This window comes from Columba livia, chromosome 19 (genome assembly GCF_036013475.1).
Source record: "Columba livia isolate bColLiv1 breed racing homer chromosome 19, bColLiv1.pat.W.v2, whole genome shotgun sequence".
Taxonomy (NCBI): Eukaryota; Metazoa; Chordata; class Aves; order Columbiformes; family Columbidae; genus Columba; species Columba livia.
Genome location: NC_088620.1, coordinates 3592652 through 3609006, shown reverse-complemented (window position 1 = coordinate 3609006; position 16355 = coordinate 3592652). Strand labels below are relative to the sequence as shown.

The following is a 16355-nucleotide window of genomic DNA, read 5'->3' as shown; positions in this document are numbered from 1 at the left end:
AATTTTCAGTTTGTTTGTGGCTCAGAAAAGAGCCGACACTGAGTTTCTGTAATGTCCCCTGTGAAGTCAGAGTTTTAAGTGGCTTCATGCTCGTACTTGCCCTCTGGGAGGACTTGACTTCATTCTGCAAACCCGAGCCCAGCGCAAAGAAACCCGAGCCCAGCAGAAATCTCCTGCTCAGACTTTGATCTGACCATAAGCATTTTATCACCGTTTCAAAGACCACAAAGAAGTCCAAAGGCAGCTCTCCGAGGGGAGATGAAGCAGCCTGGGCATCGCTTTGCAAGGGAAATGCTACAGAAGGTTTAAGTGCAGGTGTAACCCTGCAGTCAGCACAGCCCCAGCGCTTCCCCAGGTCCAACCTCCCAGCTCTTTGCTGGCCTTTCAGCCCCTCATCCCTCTCCATCCATCAGCCCCCAAGTCCATCTCCTTGATTACCAACTCTTTTGCTTCATATTTCTACACAGAAATCACGAAACTTCACAGCAACTAAAACATTAAAGCAATAAATATTTGTATATTTACATAAATCTACGCATAAATATTTTGGTCACAACCACTTCTTGCTTCACTTCGACAATATTGATGTGGTGATATTTTCATGCATTACAGGAACATCCCTTCCTCTCGGAAGGAAATGGATGGAGAAACCCAGCCCGGCTGCGACTGTGCCGACAGCCACACCACACCAACAGACTCTTTCCAAAGGCTGGAGACGGCCAATTTCATGTGACCTTATCATAATTTTAATCTTATTTCCTTGATTTTGGGACAGATTCAGAGCAGCCAGTGAAGCTCATTGCCCTCCATGAGGTTACTCGTGGCTGTGTGCAAGTGCAGCAGTGCCTGATCAGGATTTATCTGAATATTTCTACAATGCCGTTACTAAAAAGCTCTGTTCTTCACCCTGAATGGGGCTGATGACCACAGCTCCTCTCCCAGCCCCTTGAATCACGCTTGCTGGTGCTCATGCATTGCAAAGGAGAACTTGCAGGTGATGTGTACCCAAGTCATTAACCCCAGTTTGCACTGGAAATCTTGCAAATAAACCTTGTTTTTAGGGCACCTGCTAGTAGGAACAAAAGCAAAGCACAACCGCTGTTACAGCTGGGTGAGCCCACCCACAGCATTTCTAGCACACACGGAGACACACAAATCTAATCTATCAGGGTCAACCCTTTTTTTTGACCAGGGAACAGCCAGCTGGAGCAGGAAAGGACAAAAACACTGATTCTGTGTTAAGTTTAAAGCTGTTCCAATAGTTACCGCTCCACACTCCTGTGCATCCAGATGCACGTGCAGCTCATTGAGATGCTCCAGCAGCTCTTCTGTCTTTAGCGGCTGGGGTCCTAACACTGCTAACCGGGATTTAATTTGCTCTTGCTAATGTTTTATCCGTGGTATTAGGTCATGTTTCCCTTTCCACTTGAAAGGCATCTTCAGCTTATTGGCAGCAGTGAAAGTAATAGAGAAATCATTAGAAGGCATAAGGCTGGGGCCGTGCAAATCACACACCGCGGAAGATTATTTCCAAACAATAAAATTAATTGGTGTCATCAGCCACCAGCAGAAACACTGAGAGAGTTCGCATTAAAAAACATAGAGGATTATTGACAGCCCATGCCTCCTCATACATAAAACATTTGATGGCATAATTCTATTTTATTATTTTCTATGCACGAAGGCTATCCCTGCGTGGAGCTGCGGAGGAGAGTTGAATCAGACAGCAAGATGCACCTGGGACAGTGATAACACAGCAAAACCTCAGCTCTTGCCTGCACAACAGAGCTGGAAATCACCTGAAAACTGTGTAGATTTGGTCGCATGGTTTGAGGCAGCAGGAAACCACACTGATTTTCAGAGGACAAGCGCTCAACACCTTTTGCACATCAAGCCTTACAAAGCCCAGCTAGCTGGACCTAAATTTATGACTTTTGGACAACTGGGACACAAGGACTTTTCTGTTGCAGGGATTTCCAGGGAGCAAATCCCACAGCAAATGACTCAGACCTGGCAAAACCCACATTCCGCTCCCAGACCCTGAACCAAACACCCTCCTGATACTGCAAGGTCCAGGTTTGGGTTCATAGCATCTTCCTGGGCTCCCCCCTCACCCTGGGGTCCGGCCCCTTGGTGACCCATGGAAACCACACAAGAGCAAAGGATTTTGGCCCTGGCTACAGTATTTCTCCCCCATAATACTAAAAGATGGCTGCAAAATAGTAAAACCTATACAACTAAAAGAGGCAGCCAAGGTCACCATCTGAGCAAAGCAGAGTAAACACTATAGTGCTGCCATCACCATGGTGGTTTTAGAAAAAAAGATTAATTCCAAGTCTCAAGAAGGCACGTACGAATTTGTTTTGTTTCAGAAGAAAAAGAATAAATAGTAGCCTCAAGTCAGGATAATATTTATTCACATGCTTCACTTTGAAGTTCAGCCCCTGTTGACTTCACATGGTGTGTGCACATGCTACATCTTCTCGAGAAAAGAGCTTTCTGAAAGTGCAGCCCTAAGCAAGGAAAGAAGAAAGGAAACTGTTCAAACCCAGGTATTAACAAAGCAAAATAAGCCCTGGCACCAGGGGAATTACCACTGTCCCTCCAAAATACAAAGGAGAATTTAAGTGGTTTTATTATTGCACCTCCCCAAGATGGTGCAGACCTGTAGAGCAACCTCTTTGGTTCAGGGAACTGAATTTCATGGCAGGAAAAGTAAACCGAGAAGAATAGCCCAGTTAATCTGCAAGATAAATCCCTGTTCACTTGGTTCCTGCCATAAAGAGGGATTTCTCTATACTGCCATTTCTTCTTGACATCATTTGGATGCATTTCCACGCTTGCGTGGATACCTGGAAAGCTTTAGGCACAGACAGGCAAAAACATGCTGGTGTCAAAGGATCCACGTGCACAGCGAAGCCCTGAAAAGCACTTTTTCACCCAACATCCCCATGGGAAACTCCTTCCCAGCCCCACGGAGCAGCCCCTGGTAGTTTTCTGCACCCAGCGTCAGCACATGAACATCAAATTTCAGGTCAGGCTCCACATCGCACAGGGCGACCAACCTTTCTGCACTGTGCAAACCCTTTGGTGCGGGTTTGCTCAGCGTGTGCCAAGGAGCAGAAAAGCCAACAGCCCTGCCTTCTGCAAACAGAAGCATCACGAGGGTCACGCTGCAAACAGCCGTCGTTCAGCTCCCTCCTTCTCCCCACAAGAACGGAATATTTTGTTTTCCAAAATACCAAGCACACCACAGATAGTCATCAGTATCAAAATCCCTCTTCCACTTCACCTGCTCTATTGCCCAGAATGCAAACACATGGGAAAGGAAAGTTTCCTTCTACGTATTTTGCATCTCTTATCTCTCTCCATGGCTCCTCCAACCAGCTTTACTAAACACACGGGTAAACCAGGAAGCTAAATTACACCCTGATACTCTTCCTTAACGAACACTACTGGGTAATGTCGCCTCTCCGACCTTTCTTGTAGTTGGGTCCCTCATTTATATAGTCATGCTTCATTTTTCTTTAAGTGTGCCCCTGTTAAGGCATTTATTCATTTATGTTTCAGAAGAGAACAGGGCAAAAATGGACTTAATGGAGCTAGAAATAGAACAGAGCAAAACCACAAGAATCTGAAGATCTGCTCATCCTTCAGACAGCTTGTACTAACGGGAACTTGCTGCGACTAATTTTAATCGATCGCTACCTCTTTACAAGCCTTTCTGTGGCAAGACAGAGCTGCGGAATTATCTGGGAGGAGCAAAGCACTTGAAATTAAATGTTTTTTGGCTGCTTTACATCCCTGTAACATAGAGTGTGAACAGAAGAGCCTGTTGCAGATTGTGGTGTGAGGAATCGCAACTTAGACTCCAACAGCTCCCAGGACCAGCACAGTATAACTCTTTCTAAAAAGGCCTTTTCCCAGCCACACCACCTGCCAGCCCCAGGGGCTGTAGCTCCGGTCACCTCCCTCCAGGGCCTTTGGCACTGCCCTGTGCCTGCATTTGGAAGGTCCCTGACACTGAAAACAAGAAACCCAATGCTGAGCACTGACCATGGGCCATCCACCCCTGGTGTGTCCTCAGCCAGTTTCTCCTCAGTCTAATTCAGGGCAGGTTTTCTTCACCTTGCCTTGCTTGTCAAATTCTCCCCCCTATCAAGGTTAAAACTGATTATCTGCCAACACAGTGTGAGAAGGTGTTGAAGGTTCAGGCTCTGTTGCTCCTCTGAAGGATAACTGCTCCACTGTGAGCCATTGACCAAGAAGAGGCACATTAGAAGAAGCCCTGGGGTGTGCCAAGCACTCAGGCAAGGGGCAGTTAAACCCTTTTATGTGCCAGAAAATGGCTGTAGAGGTGGGGGAAGCTGCCCACAGCCCTGGTGAGCCCCAGCACATCTGCAGAGGGGATGACCTCCGCCAGGTCCCCCGCCAAGGAGCACAGAGGACAGGGACTCCATCACACCACAACTGTCCTCTCCAGCCCAGCCTGGCTCCATGCAGGAGCTGACAGCCACAACACCAGCATTGCAGAGCTGTTGGGATTAGTTTTGGTTCTCTGCTGCTCAGGTTCTCCAACAAAGTCAACTGGGATCCAGCCAGACACCCCTGCAGCCCATAGTCTGTCCTGCAGGGAGGATTCCTGGGAGGTTTTATGATAAACAAGGAGACTCCATGGCAGCCAAAGCCACCGGTGCTTCAGGCCAGCCCAGTCCCCAGGTCCTCAGCACAACCCACAACGCACCCCTGGGGAAAACCACCTCCCCAGGACCTGCCAGTCCAGCTCCCAGGCTGCAAACAGAGGGGCAAGGGAAACCCAGACAGAAGGAACCTGTAATTTCACAGCACGAGTCTGCTGCTTGGACGTACCGCAAGTGCTCTGGGATCAGGACATGGTACAAAGCTGCCCAGTCTCTAACGTTATGAAGAAAACCTCCTCTTTGGCACTCTTCTTAAAGCCTCAGTCCTGGGAACCTTGCAATTACTTGCTAACTGAGCTTCCAGTTTTATTTTTCAAGTGTCTAGCCCCTTGCAACTGCAGAAAAAGCCAGAAGCATTATTCAAGTGCTCCCTACTCATTTAAAACAAAGCCTCTAAAAACAACCATGTATCGTCATTGTTTTTTAAAGAAATATCCCACTTTAAGAGCACATCAGCCATACGCCCTGCACTCTCTGCGACACCAACAGATGACCGCAGGCACTGCCGTCCTGGTTTGGTCCAGCACAATGTACCAGCAGAGCCTGGGGAGATGGACACGGGAGGGCTGCAAGCCCAGGAACCAGCTGGGGAGCAGAAGGTCCAGGCAGAGACAACAAACCCCTTCCTCAAGGGACAGCCACCCTGAGAAAGGAAAGACCATGACCACATGCAAAGTATGACCACAAACATCCCCATTCCAAGCAGGGTTAAGAGCTCAAACCCCCCAAACAAAAAATCCTCAGCCCTACAACCCTCCTGCAAGCCCTTCCCTGAGCTACCAGTCGAGCTGCTGCTCTCAGCGCCTTGTACCCACAGCCATCCCTGGCTGTCCCAGCTCACCCAGTAAACTTCAATGGCTGCATTGCCGCAGGGATCTCTGCAAGGCTAAAAGGCCACCCCAAAAAATTACATCTGGCAGCTCATCAGGAGAAGCAGCGCTGTGAAAACACACACCAGCAGGACCCCAGCAGACATATGTTAACCCTTCATCCTCCTCCAAAGCCCTCATTTTCTTCCCTTTTTCCATCTCCCGTTGACATTTATGACCTCCAACCAACGCGATAACTAGCATGTCCCGGTTTGCCAGAGAAGGGTGCAGAAATTTGGATCCAAGGATGGGCTGAACGTAGCCAGCACTAATGGTGAGACTGCAGCGAGGGGAAATCAATGCACAAATGGAATTTGCCAAGAGGCATTTTAAGAGTCAATTCTTCACACTCCAGTAATTAGAACAATATTACGAAAAAAGGCGAGGGGGAGGGCGGGAGGCAGCGCACACACTAGGACTTGGCTGATGGAGGAAAGGGGTTGAGCAAACAAACGGAGTCAAGTGAGGCCTCAAGGCAAGAGTCCTTCACATGGCTCCCTGCAGGCTGGATTTAACCCCAAAGTTCATCTACTTCCCAACTGTAGATTTTTCTATGCATGCATGTTTTTAAATAAAATTTTGTATTTAGATCAAATATGGGCTAATGACCCTAACCCACCTTCCTCCTCTACCTCAAAAATACCACCAAGGTCAATGGGGTTTTTCCTTCCAGGCAAATACATTCAATTCAAGATCCTGCTACAGATTCTCCTAACGACTAATAAATCTTTGTGCATAATCTGAGGCATCATAAAAGTCTAATCCCATGGAGCACTCGGTCCCAAAAATCAGATTCCCACAGAGAAGCTGTCACCTAGGGTCTACAAAAATCACAGCACCCCAAACTGTCGCATTACCTGAAAATGCTTAAAATGAGCTTCCCATCCAGCATCTCTCCTATAATGGGATCAAACAGCCCAGCTAACAAGCAAAGCAAAACCAAACAGACCTACATGCTGGTGGATCCATCTCTAACATTTCCCCAGCTGCTGGAGCAACCTCTCCAGGGAACTGGTGGACTCAGTTTGCTGCTGATCTCCCACGTCCCACGTTGACGTGCCCCTGTGCAGGGCCCTTGCCGCCAGCTTTGCCGTGCTATTCCCAGGAGCCAGAGAATTCATTTTTAAGGAAAAATGAATTTGCTGTGCAAATCTAGCTTCTGCAAAGACAGCCAGGGAGCAGAACTGACGTGTGGGGTTCAAGACAGGCTGGCGCTGTACAATGGTTGTTCCTATCTGCTCAAAGTGGGACTCAGCCAGTTCAATTCACATCTGCAGTGAACTGTGATCTCAGCTCTGCTTCTGGAGCACAGACGTCCTTTTGATAAATCCCTCCGTACAGGGACTAAAGCACTATTTCCACATGAAAGAAATATATTCCTTTTTTTTTTAATAATCTTTACAGTCCACTGGCTTGGAAGACCGAGTTTCTCTTTCCCATCGCAGAACTGTTGCACCCCATCAGGCTCAGGTAAGGGGCTGGGACAGCAGACAGCGACGCTGCAGAGCCTGCTGGCTCGCACCCTGGCTTTCTTCTGTCAAATTAATCCTCCAGTGCAACCTCCAGTTGCTTTGACTTTTGCATGTGCCCAGAAAAGACCAGGGAGCCACAGGGACACCCTTGATATCACACCCAGTGCTTGCACACAAACTCATCCCAGGATCCCCATCCCTGATTTAATTCTCAGAGAACACCCATAACACCAACGCCAAAAGGTCTGTGTGTGGGAGAAGATCTTTTCTCATCTTTTTGTCCTTGAGAAAACGCTACAAAGCTTTTTTTCTTTTTTAATAAAAATTCCACTTTTGCATAAGTCCTCTCCAGATATATGTATATTTTAAGTTAGATGCACAAAACCAAGAGAGAGAGAGAAAAGCACTCCTGTGCAAGAGCCATTACTCTGTAAGTGACATCCACTGCATCTTCGAGGACAGTACAATGCAAGTATCTGTGCAACTGCCTCCCTACTCGTATGAGTAATTCAACTGCCTTCAACAAGATGACTCTGAAAGGATGTGGGATGGCAGCAGTGCTGGGAACACAGTTGACAGATCTGTCACTGCTCTGCAGGGCCCAGACAAGCTGCTGCTCCTTGGGCCATGTCTACAGCAGCTCTTCAGACAATACAGAATCCATACGTTGTGCAAGGTACCCTCACTGCTCCATCGTGTTCAGGATTCAGCCCTTGGCAGAGCAACTGGGCATCACGGTGCAGCATTGAGATCCTTGTGTGATCCATGTCAGATGCTCCAGAGCTGCTCAAAGTCAGGGGGACCTTGGAGGTGGCAAATGGAAGAGCAGGAGAGCTGGAAACAGGACCATCCCAAGCCCCAGAAGAACATGCAAACTGCTGGCTCCTATCTAAGTGTTACTTCCAACCCATCTGCACATCACTCCTTGCCCTGAAGTATTAACCACCTTTTTCAAAACTTAAGCAACAGGCTGTGAAATCCCCACCATCTGTTAGCCAAGAGAAATTTCCACCACAACTCAATCAGTCTCTCCCACACAAGCCTTACTCATTAGTAGGGAATGACTGCAAAGTCCACGCTGGCTCAAAAATGTCTAAAATTACTCACAACAGGCCTGGAATAGGAAACCTTGACAAATGCAACTAAGTGCAGTGTGTCCACATCATTAGCTTTACCCAGGGTGCATTAAGGCTGCTTTCTTGCTACCATGATTACGCTTTAATACATAATTAGTAGGAAGAAAATGATGTCAAAGAGGAGAATGTCTCACTTACATGCACACCATTAAGACCAAGAGCGTAAATGAACCAGCTGCAGCATCACCATCTGAGGCTCATTAAGCGGAGCAGCGAGGCACCACGGGCGAGCAGCGCGGTCCCACCGCAGGAACGGCCATGGGCTACGCACCCGCGGTCGCCCCATCTCCCCCCCAGCCTGTACCCAGGCACGGAAAGGTCTGCAAGAGCCACAAAATACAAAGGTTTCTTTGCCCAAGAGAAACGCTCACGCTTTAAAAAGGGAAACTGATACTTCAGATAACTACACAACCCTTACGGATGGTTTTGAGATATCTTGGTCAGCCCCACCTGTGCTGTTTAGAGAGATGCTTTTTAAATCCTATTCAAAGCAAACTGCTCCTGACCATCACTGCAGTCCAGCCCTCTGAACCCGTGTCACCTCCCGGCTCCATCTGCAGCCCCTGCGCGCAGACAGACGGACAGCCCTGCCGCTCTGCGATATTCCTCACCAAGTTCTCCAGTCCTCTCTATCCCGGGTCTGTGTGTGCAAACCAATGCTGCGCCCAGCCCGCAGTGGGCATCCGGGAGGAACCTCAAGTGTACGGGGAGTACTGGAAGGAATATTTCCTTTCTGAAAGAAAAGAAAAACACCCTATCTGGAAGCCCTCCAAGAACAAACAAACAGCCCATTCTGACAGCCAGTGGAACAAAATAGTCTGAGATGCTTTTTAGATTTTTTTTTTTTTTTTTCCCCTTTAACTTTCCCCCATCTGGGAGGGAGATGAGAAGCCTCCACACCACCACCAGGCAAGAGCAGCCCTAGTTCCTAAAGCTGTCCTTGAAGGGGACAGGACCCATTGGTCACAGCATCAGTGACAGGGACTCTCTAGAAACACAGGAGACTCACGAGAGACCGAGAGACGAGAGTGCAAACAGGGACCGAAACCACGCTCTGCTGAGACGCGGAGGTTTCAACGCATTTTTCTTGTGCAATGCTTATTTTCTGTGAAACATTAACTTTTCCAATAAGCGACTGCCCAAATGCAAAGTATCGGTTCGACAGGAGCGTGTGGGGTCCCAGGCTTGCTGCCCAAAGCCCATTCCCACCCCAGCCCTGGCCCCTTCTCCTGGGATGGGCTGGAGAAGGAGCAGGGGACACCAGGCTCCTCTTGGCATCAGGATGTTTGTGTTCAGCAGCAATATTTCAGTGTGCTAACTTGTACCAGCTCTCCCCTGCCCCAAGAGGAACCACACTTTCCTACAGAAGCTTTTCCCCCCGCCTCCCATTATTCTTTCTGTTTTATGGGGAAGCTGTTGTGCAGAATGACCCTGAGCGCTGGCGTTTGTGGAGTTTGGCAGTGCCAGCATTTTCCGGCTGATGGTTTCACTTTTTGCCCGTTCCTCTCAACCGCAGTTACACCCACATGTTAATCTGTTTCAAGAAATGTTAATTATTATTTGTAACCAAAGCTTTTGGCCGTGGGACAGCACCATCATCAGACACTGCAGCTCCAAGAAGCTGAGAAATCTGCAGAGGATTTTAATGAAGAAATAAGAGCTCATTATAAAATAAAGAAAAAAAATCTTTTATTCTAAGACTCCCTTAAGTGATATTACCTGGGATGTATTTCCTTCCCTTCCCAAAGCACACGCACACTGAACAGTTAATCTCAAATGATGCCAGATGTGCTAATTGAGCACCAAGACAAAGACTGACTGCCTGTTGACATCTTTCAGTCACAATGATGCTCCCTGTATCATTAAGTCTCAAATGCCTGATGCCATAATAAAGGAAAATAACAAAGGAAAAACATCTTAAGGGGTTCAAATGAAACCAGGCGTTTTTCAAACAATATGCAAAAATCTGCTGGGGTACCCAAGAGAGCTTGGACTCTTCCCCCTCCTTTTCTTGGAAATATGGACAGATAAATGCTTTACCACTCACAGGATTTCAAGGGGAAAAAAAAAATCCTTCTCTTCCCAGTTTTGTCTAAAATTACCACAAGGAAAGCTCAGACAAATCAAGAAGGTAAAGGAAAAATCAATTTGATACACATTAAGGATATACATTTATCCATGTCCTGATCAACAGCTCAGATTCCTTGCACATTAAAACACTTCAACTGCTGTTTAAGGCCCAACAGCAGAATTCTCCCACCCAGACTACGTGAGTTACAAAAGCTCCTGCCCATACTTGCTTGATCTGAAACATAATACCCCTTAATGTGACCCCTTGGAAAAATACTGCGGAAAGCAGCCAAGAAAGGAAGAAAAGAAAAAAGAAAAAGCAAAGCTTCCCAGAATGAACATTTCTGGCTCTTTCAGTTCCACTGAGAAGCTGCACATCTGTAAACAGACCAGATTTGCAAGTAGAGGAGAGAGGAAGGGGAAAAAAGACAGAGAATATGCCACAGCATGGGTCAAAGATTCTGCTGTGGTTAGTACCGGAGGGACAACACGGCTGGGCAGAGGGGGCAGCAGGATTTGGAGCCTAACAAGGTACATTACTAGAGGTGTCAGTGCCTTCCACATCCCTCACAGCAAACACCACATGGGGGACAGTCCTGCGTGCAGCAGAAAGCACCGCCCGGTCCACGCTTGACTAGCCCCAGAGATCTGCCATTCTTTCGCCCCGTGTTTTAGGGAAGTTCAGCATCACTGTTTCCTGTACCCGCCTTCAGCGTTCCAGCTGAAAACATCTGCTGGAGATACTGCACCTGCCAACACAGCCCCCTGAACCACAGCCCATGTCCCCACCATGCCCAGGAACAGAATCACAGAACGGTTGGGGTTGGAAGGGACCTCTGGAGATCACCCAGTCCAACCCACCTGCTAACGCAGGGTCACCAGAGCAGATCGCACAGGAATGTGTCCAGGTGGGTTTTGAATGTCTCCAGAGAAGGAGCCTCTACAACCTCTCTGGGCAGCCTGTTCCAGTGCTTTGGCACCCTCAAAGTAAAGAAGTTTCTCCTCAAAGTCAATACATTTCTCCTTATTTTAGGTTTTTATGACAAAAATCCTGATCACAGAACCTAAGCTGACTTTTGAGATCCTAGAGTGAGCTTCCAAGATGGATTTACTTATTTTAACAATCAGCCCACGTCCCACAGCATCACCCAAGACCAACCTGCACCACGGGCAAGACAGAGCTCAGCACCTACAGAGTGCGAGACAAGCAGCCCCCAGCCCAAATGAACCCTCAGACTGGCAAATGGGAACAATCCCAACCCACGCTGTCCCAGTCTGCCTTTGCTATTCGCAGCATCATCCCAGTATCCAAGTCTCCAGTACAATTCCAGCAAAGCCATTTAAAACACAGGTGGACAAATCCTGGCTGACCCTGACACCAGCTGGGCAACACGTCAGCCAGCACGGAAGGGACCAAACATCACCCACAGCTCCTACAAACAACAGGGGGGTTAATTATCAACTGGCAGGTGGTGACGTCCCTGCACAGGTATGTCACCAGCTGCCTGCCCTGAACAAGGACCTGCAGCAAGGGGCTCAGCGGGTTCCTGTTTCTCGCATGCAATCACATATACACACATCTCTCTTTGAAGGCCAGTTACTCCACTGCTCCCTCGGGAACTGAAGAAACAAAACAAAACAACCACACACACCCTTCTTTTGGGGAATTCTTCTCACTTCCCACTCCACCCGCTGCATACACGCTGTGTGAGTTATACAGCAATTAGAGACGTTTTCATCTGCGATAGGATCCCTTTCTTGACACACATCCAACCAACATGTAGCAGCCATCTGAGTAACTGGCACAGCGGAAAACAATACGGGAAGGTCTGTCCGGCTGCCCGGCCCTCCGGGGAATTTGAAAACAAATGGGACACGAGGCAGAGCCACCAGCTCTGGCATGCGATGCATTACAGTACTAAAATGCAGTCATTTATCCAAAAGCCATGCAATTTTCACCTACCTATATTACTTAATATAAATCTCTCCCTTTATCCCCTTTATATGCCCAAACCATGTCAGAAAGGCACCCTTTAAAGTACTTGCTGCAGGGATATTGACTTGTACGTGAAGTTAGAGGTGATGGAGGGAAGGGAATTCTCAGCAGAGAATAAACCACCAACTCTCAGTTTTCACAGATCCATCAGCCTGAAGAAGGGGACACCAAAAATTATACTGCAGATGCAAATGTTTTATGTAGAGTACACATCACTTTAACTCTGATGGTACCGCTGGAACCTTCAGACGTGCAGGACGAGCCATGTACAAGTCCCCCATCAGCCACGCACGAGGCACATGTGCCAGAGAACCTTGGTGGAGTCAATTAACTGAGAGGGAGGATTGATCCAGACCCTGCTCGAGCTGGTGCAGTTCTCACCAACCACTGGACCAGAACCAAAAGCACAAAAACCACTACATTAATCTCAATACCTCCTCGTTTTTCATCTGACTCGTGAGCCGCTTCCCTTTTTTGTTTTTAGAACAGCATCCTTTTTTATCTGTGGGTCAGGGTAGGACAGACCCCTATCAAACAAAAGCTTTTCTCAAACAGTGCAGGAACTTCAAAAGCAAGTCAGCACAATTAAGTACACACCAGGAGAGCAGAGAGGAGTGGGAGGCTAATAAATGGCACGCTCCGCAGGTTTCTGAATATTTGAACTATATTTCTCAAAAAAAACCCCAGTACATTACTGCAAGTTATTGAAAATGAGTAACTCCCTTTAATGAACCTTGCTTCCATCGTGCTGACTAATAGAGTGGTAAAGAGTTTAATCCATATTTATGTACATTTTATCTCATTATTGTCGGTGCCAATAAATTAGCAAGTCCAATAAGAGTTACATTTCATACCATTACTGGTATTAAATGTGCATGAAGTACTACGCAACAGCACACCATACATGAGCAGCAGCTTTTTTAGCAAAGGCTGCCCAGCACCCCTGCAGAGGAGCCCAGTGCTCACCCCTGCAATATCAGACTCTAAGTAAGGCCAAATAAGTATTAAGAGGGGTTTTCTTCCCAGAGCGCTGCTTCTGCATCCTGCAGCCGAGACACAGCCACAGAGAAACATTTCTGCAAAGCTCACTGGTGATGATGGATTTTAAAGGGATAAGACTAAAAAAAGCGCCAACTTGTAGAAAACAATATCGCAATATATTCTTTTAAGGTGTCGTAACGGGGCCCGGTTAGAAATACATCAACTCAGCATCTCAGGTCACTTTTGGAAACCTCTGTCATGAAACACAGCATGTCCCACCGCAGCAGGATTGCTTAACAACTGGACATTGGGGACAAAGAAAAGCAAACACTGGCTGGGAGCAATGTAAACCGGCCTTTCGACTCCCTTGGGTAACTGGGAAACACTGCAACCGAGATTACAAGAAACATGACGCATCTGTTTGGCAAAAGCCGGAGCTGGCCAATTACCCGACATCCCGCGACAGCGGAGATGGAGCTTTGCGGCTCCACGGGGATTTTGGCCGGAGAAGCCCACATGGGTCCCGATCCCATTTCACCAGCTGTTCTCCTGGTGACAAGTAAGGAAACAGGAACCTCCCAAGCTTATCACTTAAAGTAGCAAACCCAGGGATAAAAACCCATGTTCCTGGATTCCGGCAGCCCCCAACCACACTCGCTCCAGCTCCTTCTTGATGAAATCCCAGCTTGGAAGCCAAAGGGAGTAATGGAAAACTCACTGGAAATAACAGATGGTCAAGGCAAGACTGAGGGATCTGATTTTCCTTCCTTTTCTAAAGCACTCGTGTCTTTCTACCACTAAGAAAGGACCCTGCAGATTCCAAGTGACCAGCCCTTTACGTATAGGTTGGCACCACATAGGCACAAGCCACGGCCTTTCTACTCAGTAACTGCACTGCAGCAAACCAGCGGCTATTAGTAATTGCTGTCTCACCCGCCTTCTGGTTTGGAGGAGAGAAATAATCACTTAAGTGGCATCCAGAAAGGAAACACCCAACACCACTCCACCAAGGTTTCTATGCAATTAAACGGTCGACTGCTACTGTGCTCCATCCAGAAAAGTCTCCTACACGGTGTACGTGTCTCATAACTGAAAAAAGCTATTGATCTAAGGAATGAATAGCTTCAGGAAGAATTTTTGGTGCGTGAAGTCTGCATTTGGCCAGTGGGAATGTGGATTGGAGACTCCTCTTGCTCTGGCTGTGACTCAAAGCTGAAAGGCACAACGTTCAACAGCAGATTTTTCCCTGTTTATTTGCTTTGCTGCTGTTGAACACGGATCTGAGGGTATCGTGGGAACAAAAGGTGCCAAAGACAATGGGGATGTTTTGACAGGGGCTGAGGGTGGTGCAGATCAACAGCTGATACTCCCACCAAACTGATAAAGAACTGCATTGGGAAAAGAGCAGTGAGATTTCCATGTACAGAATCTGTGCCTCCCACATCTCATTAGGTTGTTTGAGGAGGACAATCCACGCAAAAATAAGCAAAGTCCAGGCAATAATTTGGATTTCTTGGAAGTTTTTGATGAGTTTCTTTCCAAAGTCTCCTAAAAACCTAAGTTGTCACGAGGTAAGAGTGAACAGCAACTCCCCATCCCAAGTCACAAACCTGAATGTCCTCCCAAAAACTGAACAGGAGGAAGGAAGAGCTGTTCCCTAACCAGACCAAAAAGGAAACCAAACCGTGTTCAGCTGATGTGTTCCAGCAGTGTTTAACACCAGGCTCTATTTAGGCAATTCGAAACAGCACAAAGCAAGAGACAACGTGACAATAAAGCAGCATTTTAATTAGCAGTGGTTCTTTCCTCAGCCCAAAAGGTTCCTTCTGTGCATTCATATTCCCAGAACAACAAAAGCCTCCTTGTATTTCATAAATCAAAAAAACTCATAAAACAAGCCCCTGCGATTGCACATTCCAGATAATAGCCCAGAAATAAATTAGGCAATAAATATCAAATAATATATCCCCATCAGCAGTGAAAATCTACTCTTTGGATAATCAGAAGTGAAGATGCCTTCCAGCAGCTTACGCCTGGTACCTCGAAAGAGGTAAAACAATAGAGAGCTTTAATAAATCTTTTAACATCTTTTTCACTAAAGAATATAGCAGTTGTCCTGGGTAATAGCTTCCCTGAGCCCGGTATCCATTAGAGTAACAGCACAGCCATGACGCTGTTCACATCAAAAGTCAAGGTATCAGAACAACAGTATCATCCAACAGCTCTTATGAACACATAGATACACAGATACTTTGATTTCCCCAAAAAATAAGACATTTCCTATGTACTTTAGAGGCTGATCCCAAAGGCTTTGTAATCTAAAAGGTTAATCATCCTTCGCTAAGGACACAGCAGAATCAATCCCATATTCAGGCTGCCAGGAGCACGGGGGAACAGGCACCCAGTGCGCGGGTTAAGGGTGCAAAAGATGCTCAGAAAACCCCAAAACCTTTACACTTTTGTCCAAAACCTGCAGCACAAGTCAGGGGAACCACCCAGCGCCAGCACCATCGCTTCCCCGGAGCCCAGGAGTAACTCTTACCTTTCCAAAATCCCGGACATCGAAGAGGTCAAAGGGATCAAACAGATCGCTGTTTCTTAACCCAAATTTGTCGTGACACACTTTCAGGAAGGTTCGGATGTTCTTCAAACAGAGAAACTGGGGGGAAAGAAAAAGGGAGGCAAAAAGTGAGCACAACAGGCACACATTTTAACCGAGATTTACTGAGTTAAATTCACACGTGAGGTGAGTTAACGGGGGCTTAGAAACTTGCACTGAGAAGCCGTGTATTGGTTTATTTGTTGTTACTGAAGATGTCAGGCTCCTGGTGCCCTGTGAGGGCTCCTGTGTTCTCAGCTGCGCACCAGAAACAAACGCCCTTTTGAAAAACAAGTTTCACATAAGGTAACATTGCAGAAGGGCTGGAAAACTTAAGCCAGGATGTTTCCCTTTCAAGGTCAAAGCCAAATATAAATTACAACTGATGTTCTACAGAAGCCCAGTGTTGGACTTTTAACCATTTCCAGCACAATCCCATGTGGTTCCCTACAGAAAGGACGTACATTATGTTATTTATTGTACACACTGCTGTACATCCATACACACGCATACATGAACACAGACCAAATAA

The 16355-nt window shown here is 47.1% G+C and overlaps 1 protein-coding gene across 6 annotated transcripts in view; it reads right to left on the bottom strand.

Moving 5' to 3' along the window:
* Nucleotides 1-16355, bottom strand: part of VAV2 (vav guanine nucleotide exchange factor 2) — a 117102-nt gene that overhangs the window by 74348 nt on the left and 26399 nt on the right. For all 6 annotated transcript variants that reach the window (XR_010467180.1, XM_065035683.1, XM_065035686.1 and 3 more), the window contains exon 2: nucleotides 15767-15883. Coding sequence is in view for 5 of the 6 variants with exons in the window: in XM_065035683.1 (XP_064891755.1) it covers nucleotides 15767-15883 (117 nt within the window). In the remaining variant the exon portion in view is untranslated. The remainder of the gene's footprint in view (nucleotides 1-15766; nucleotides 15884-16355) is intronic.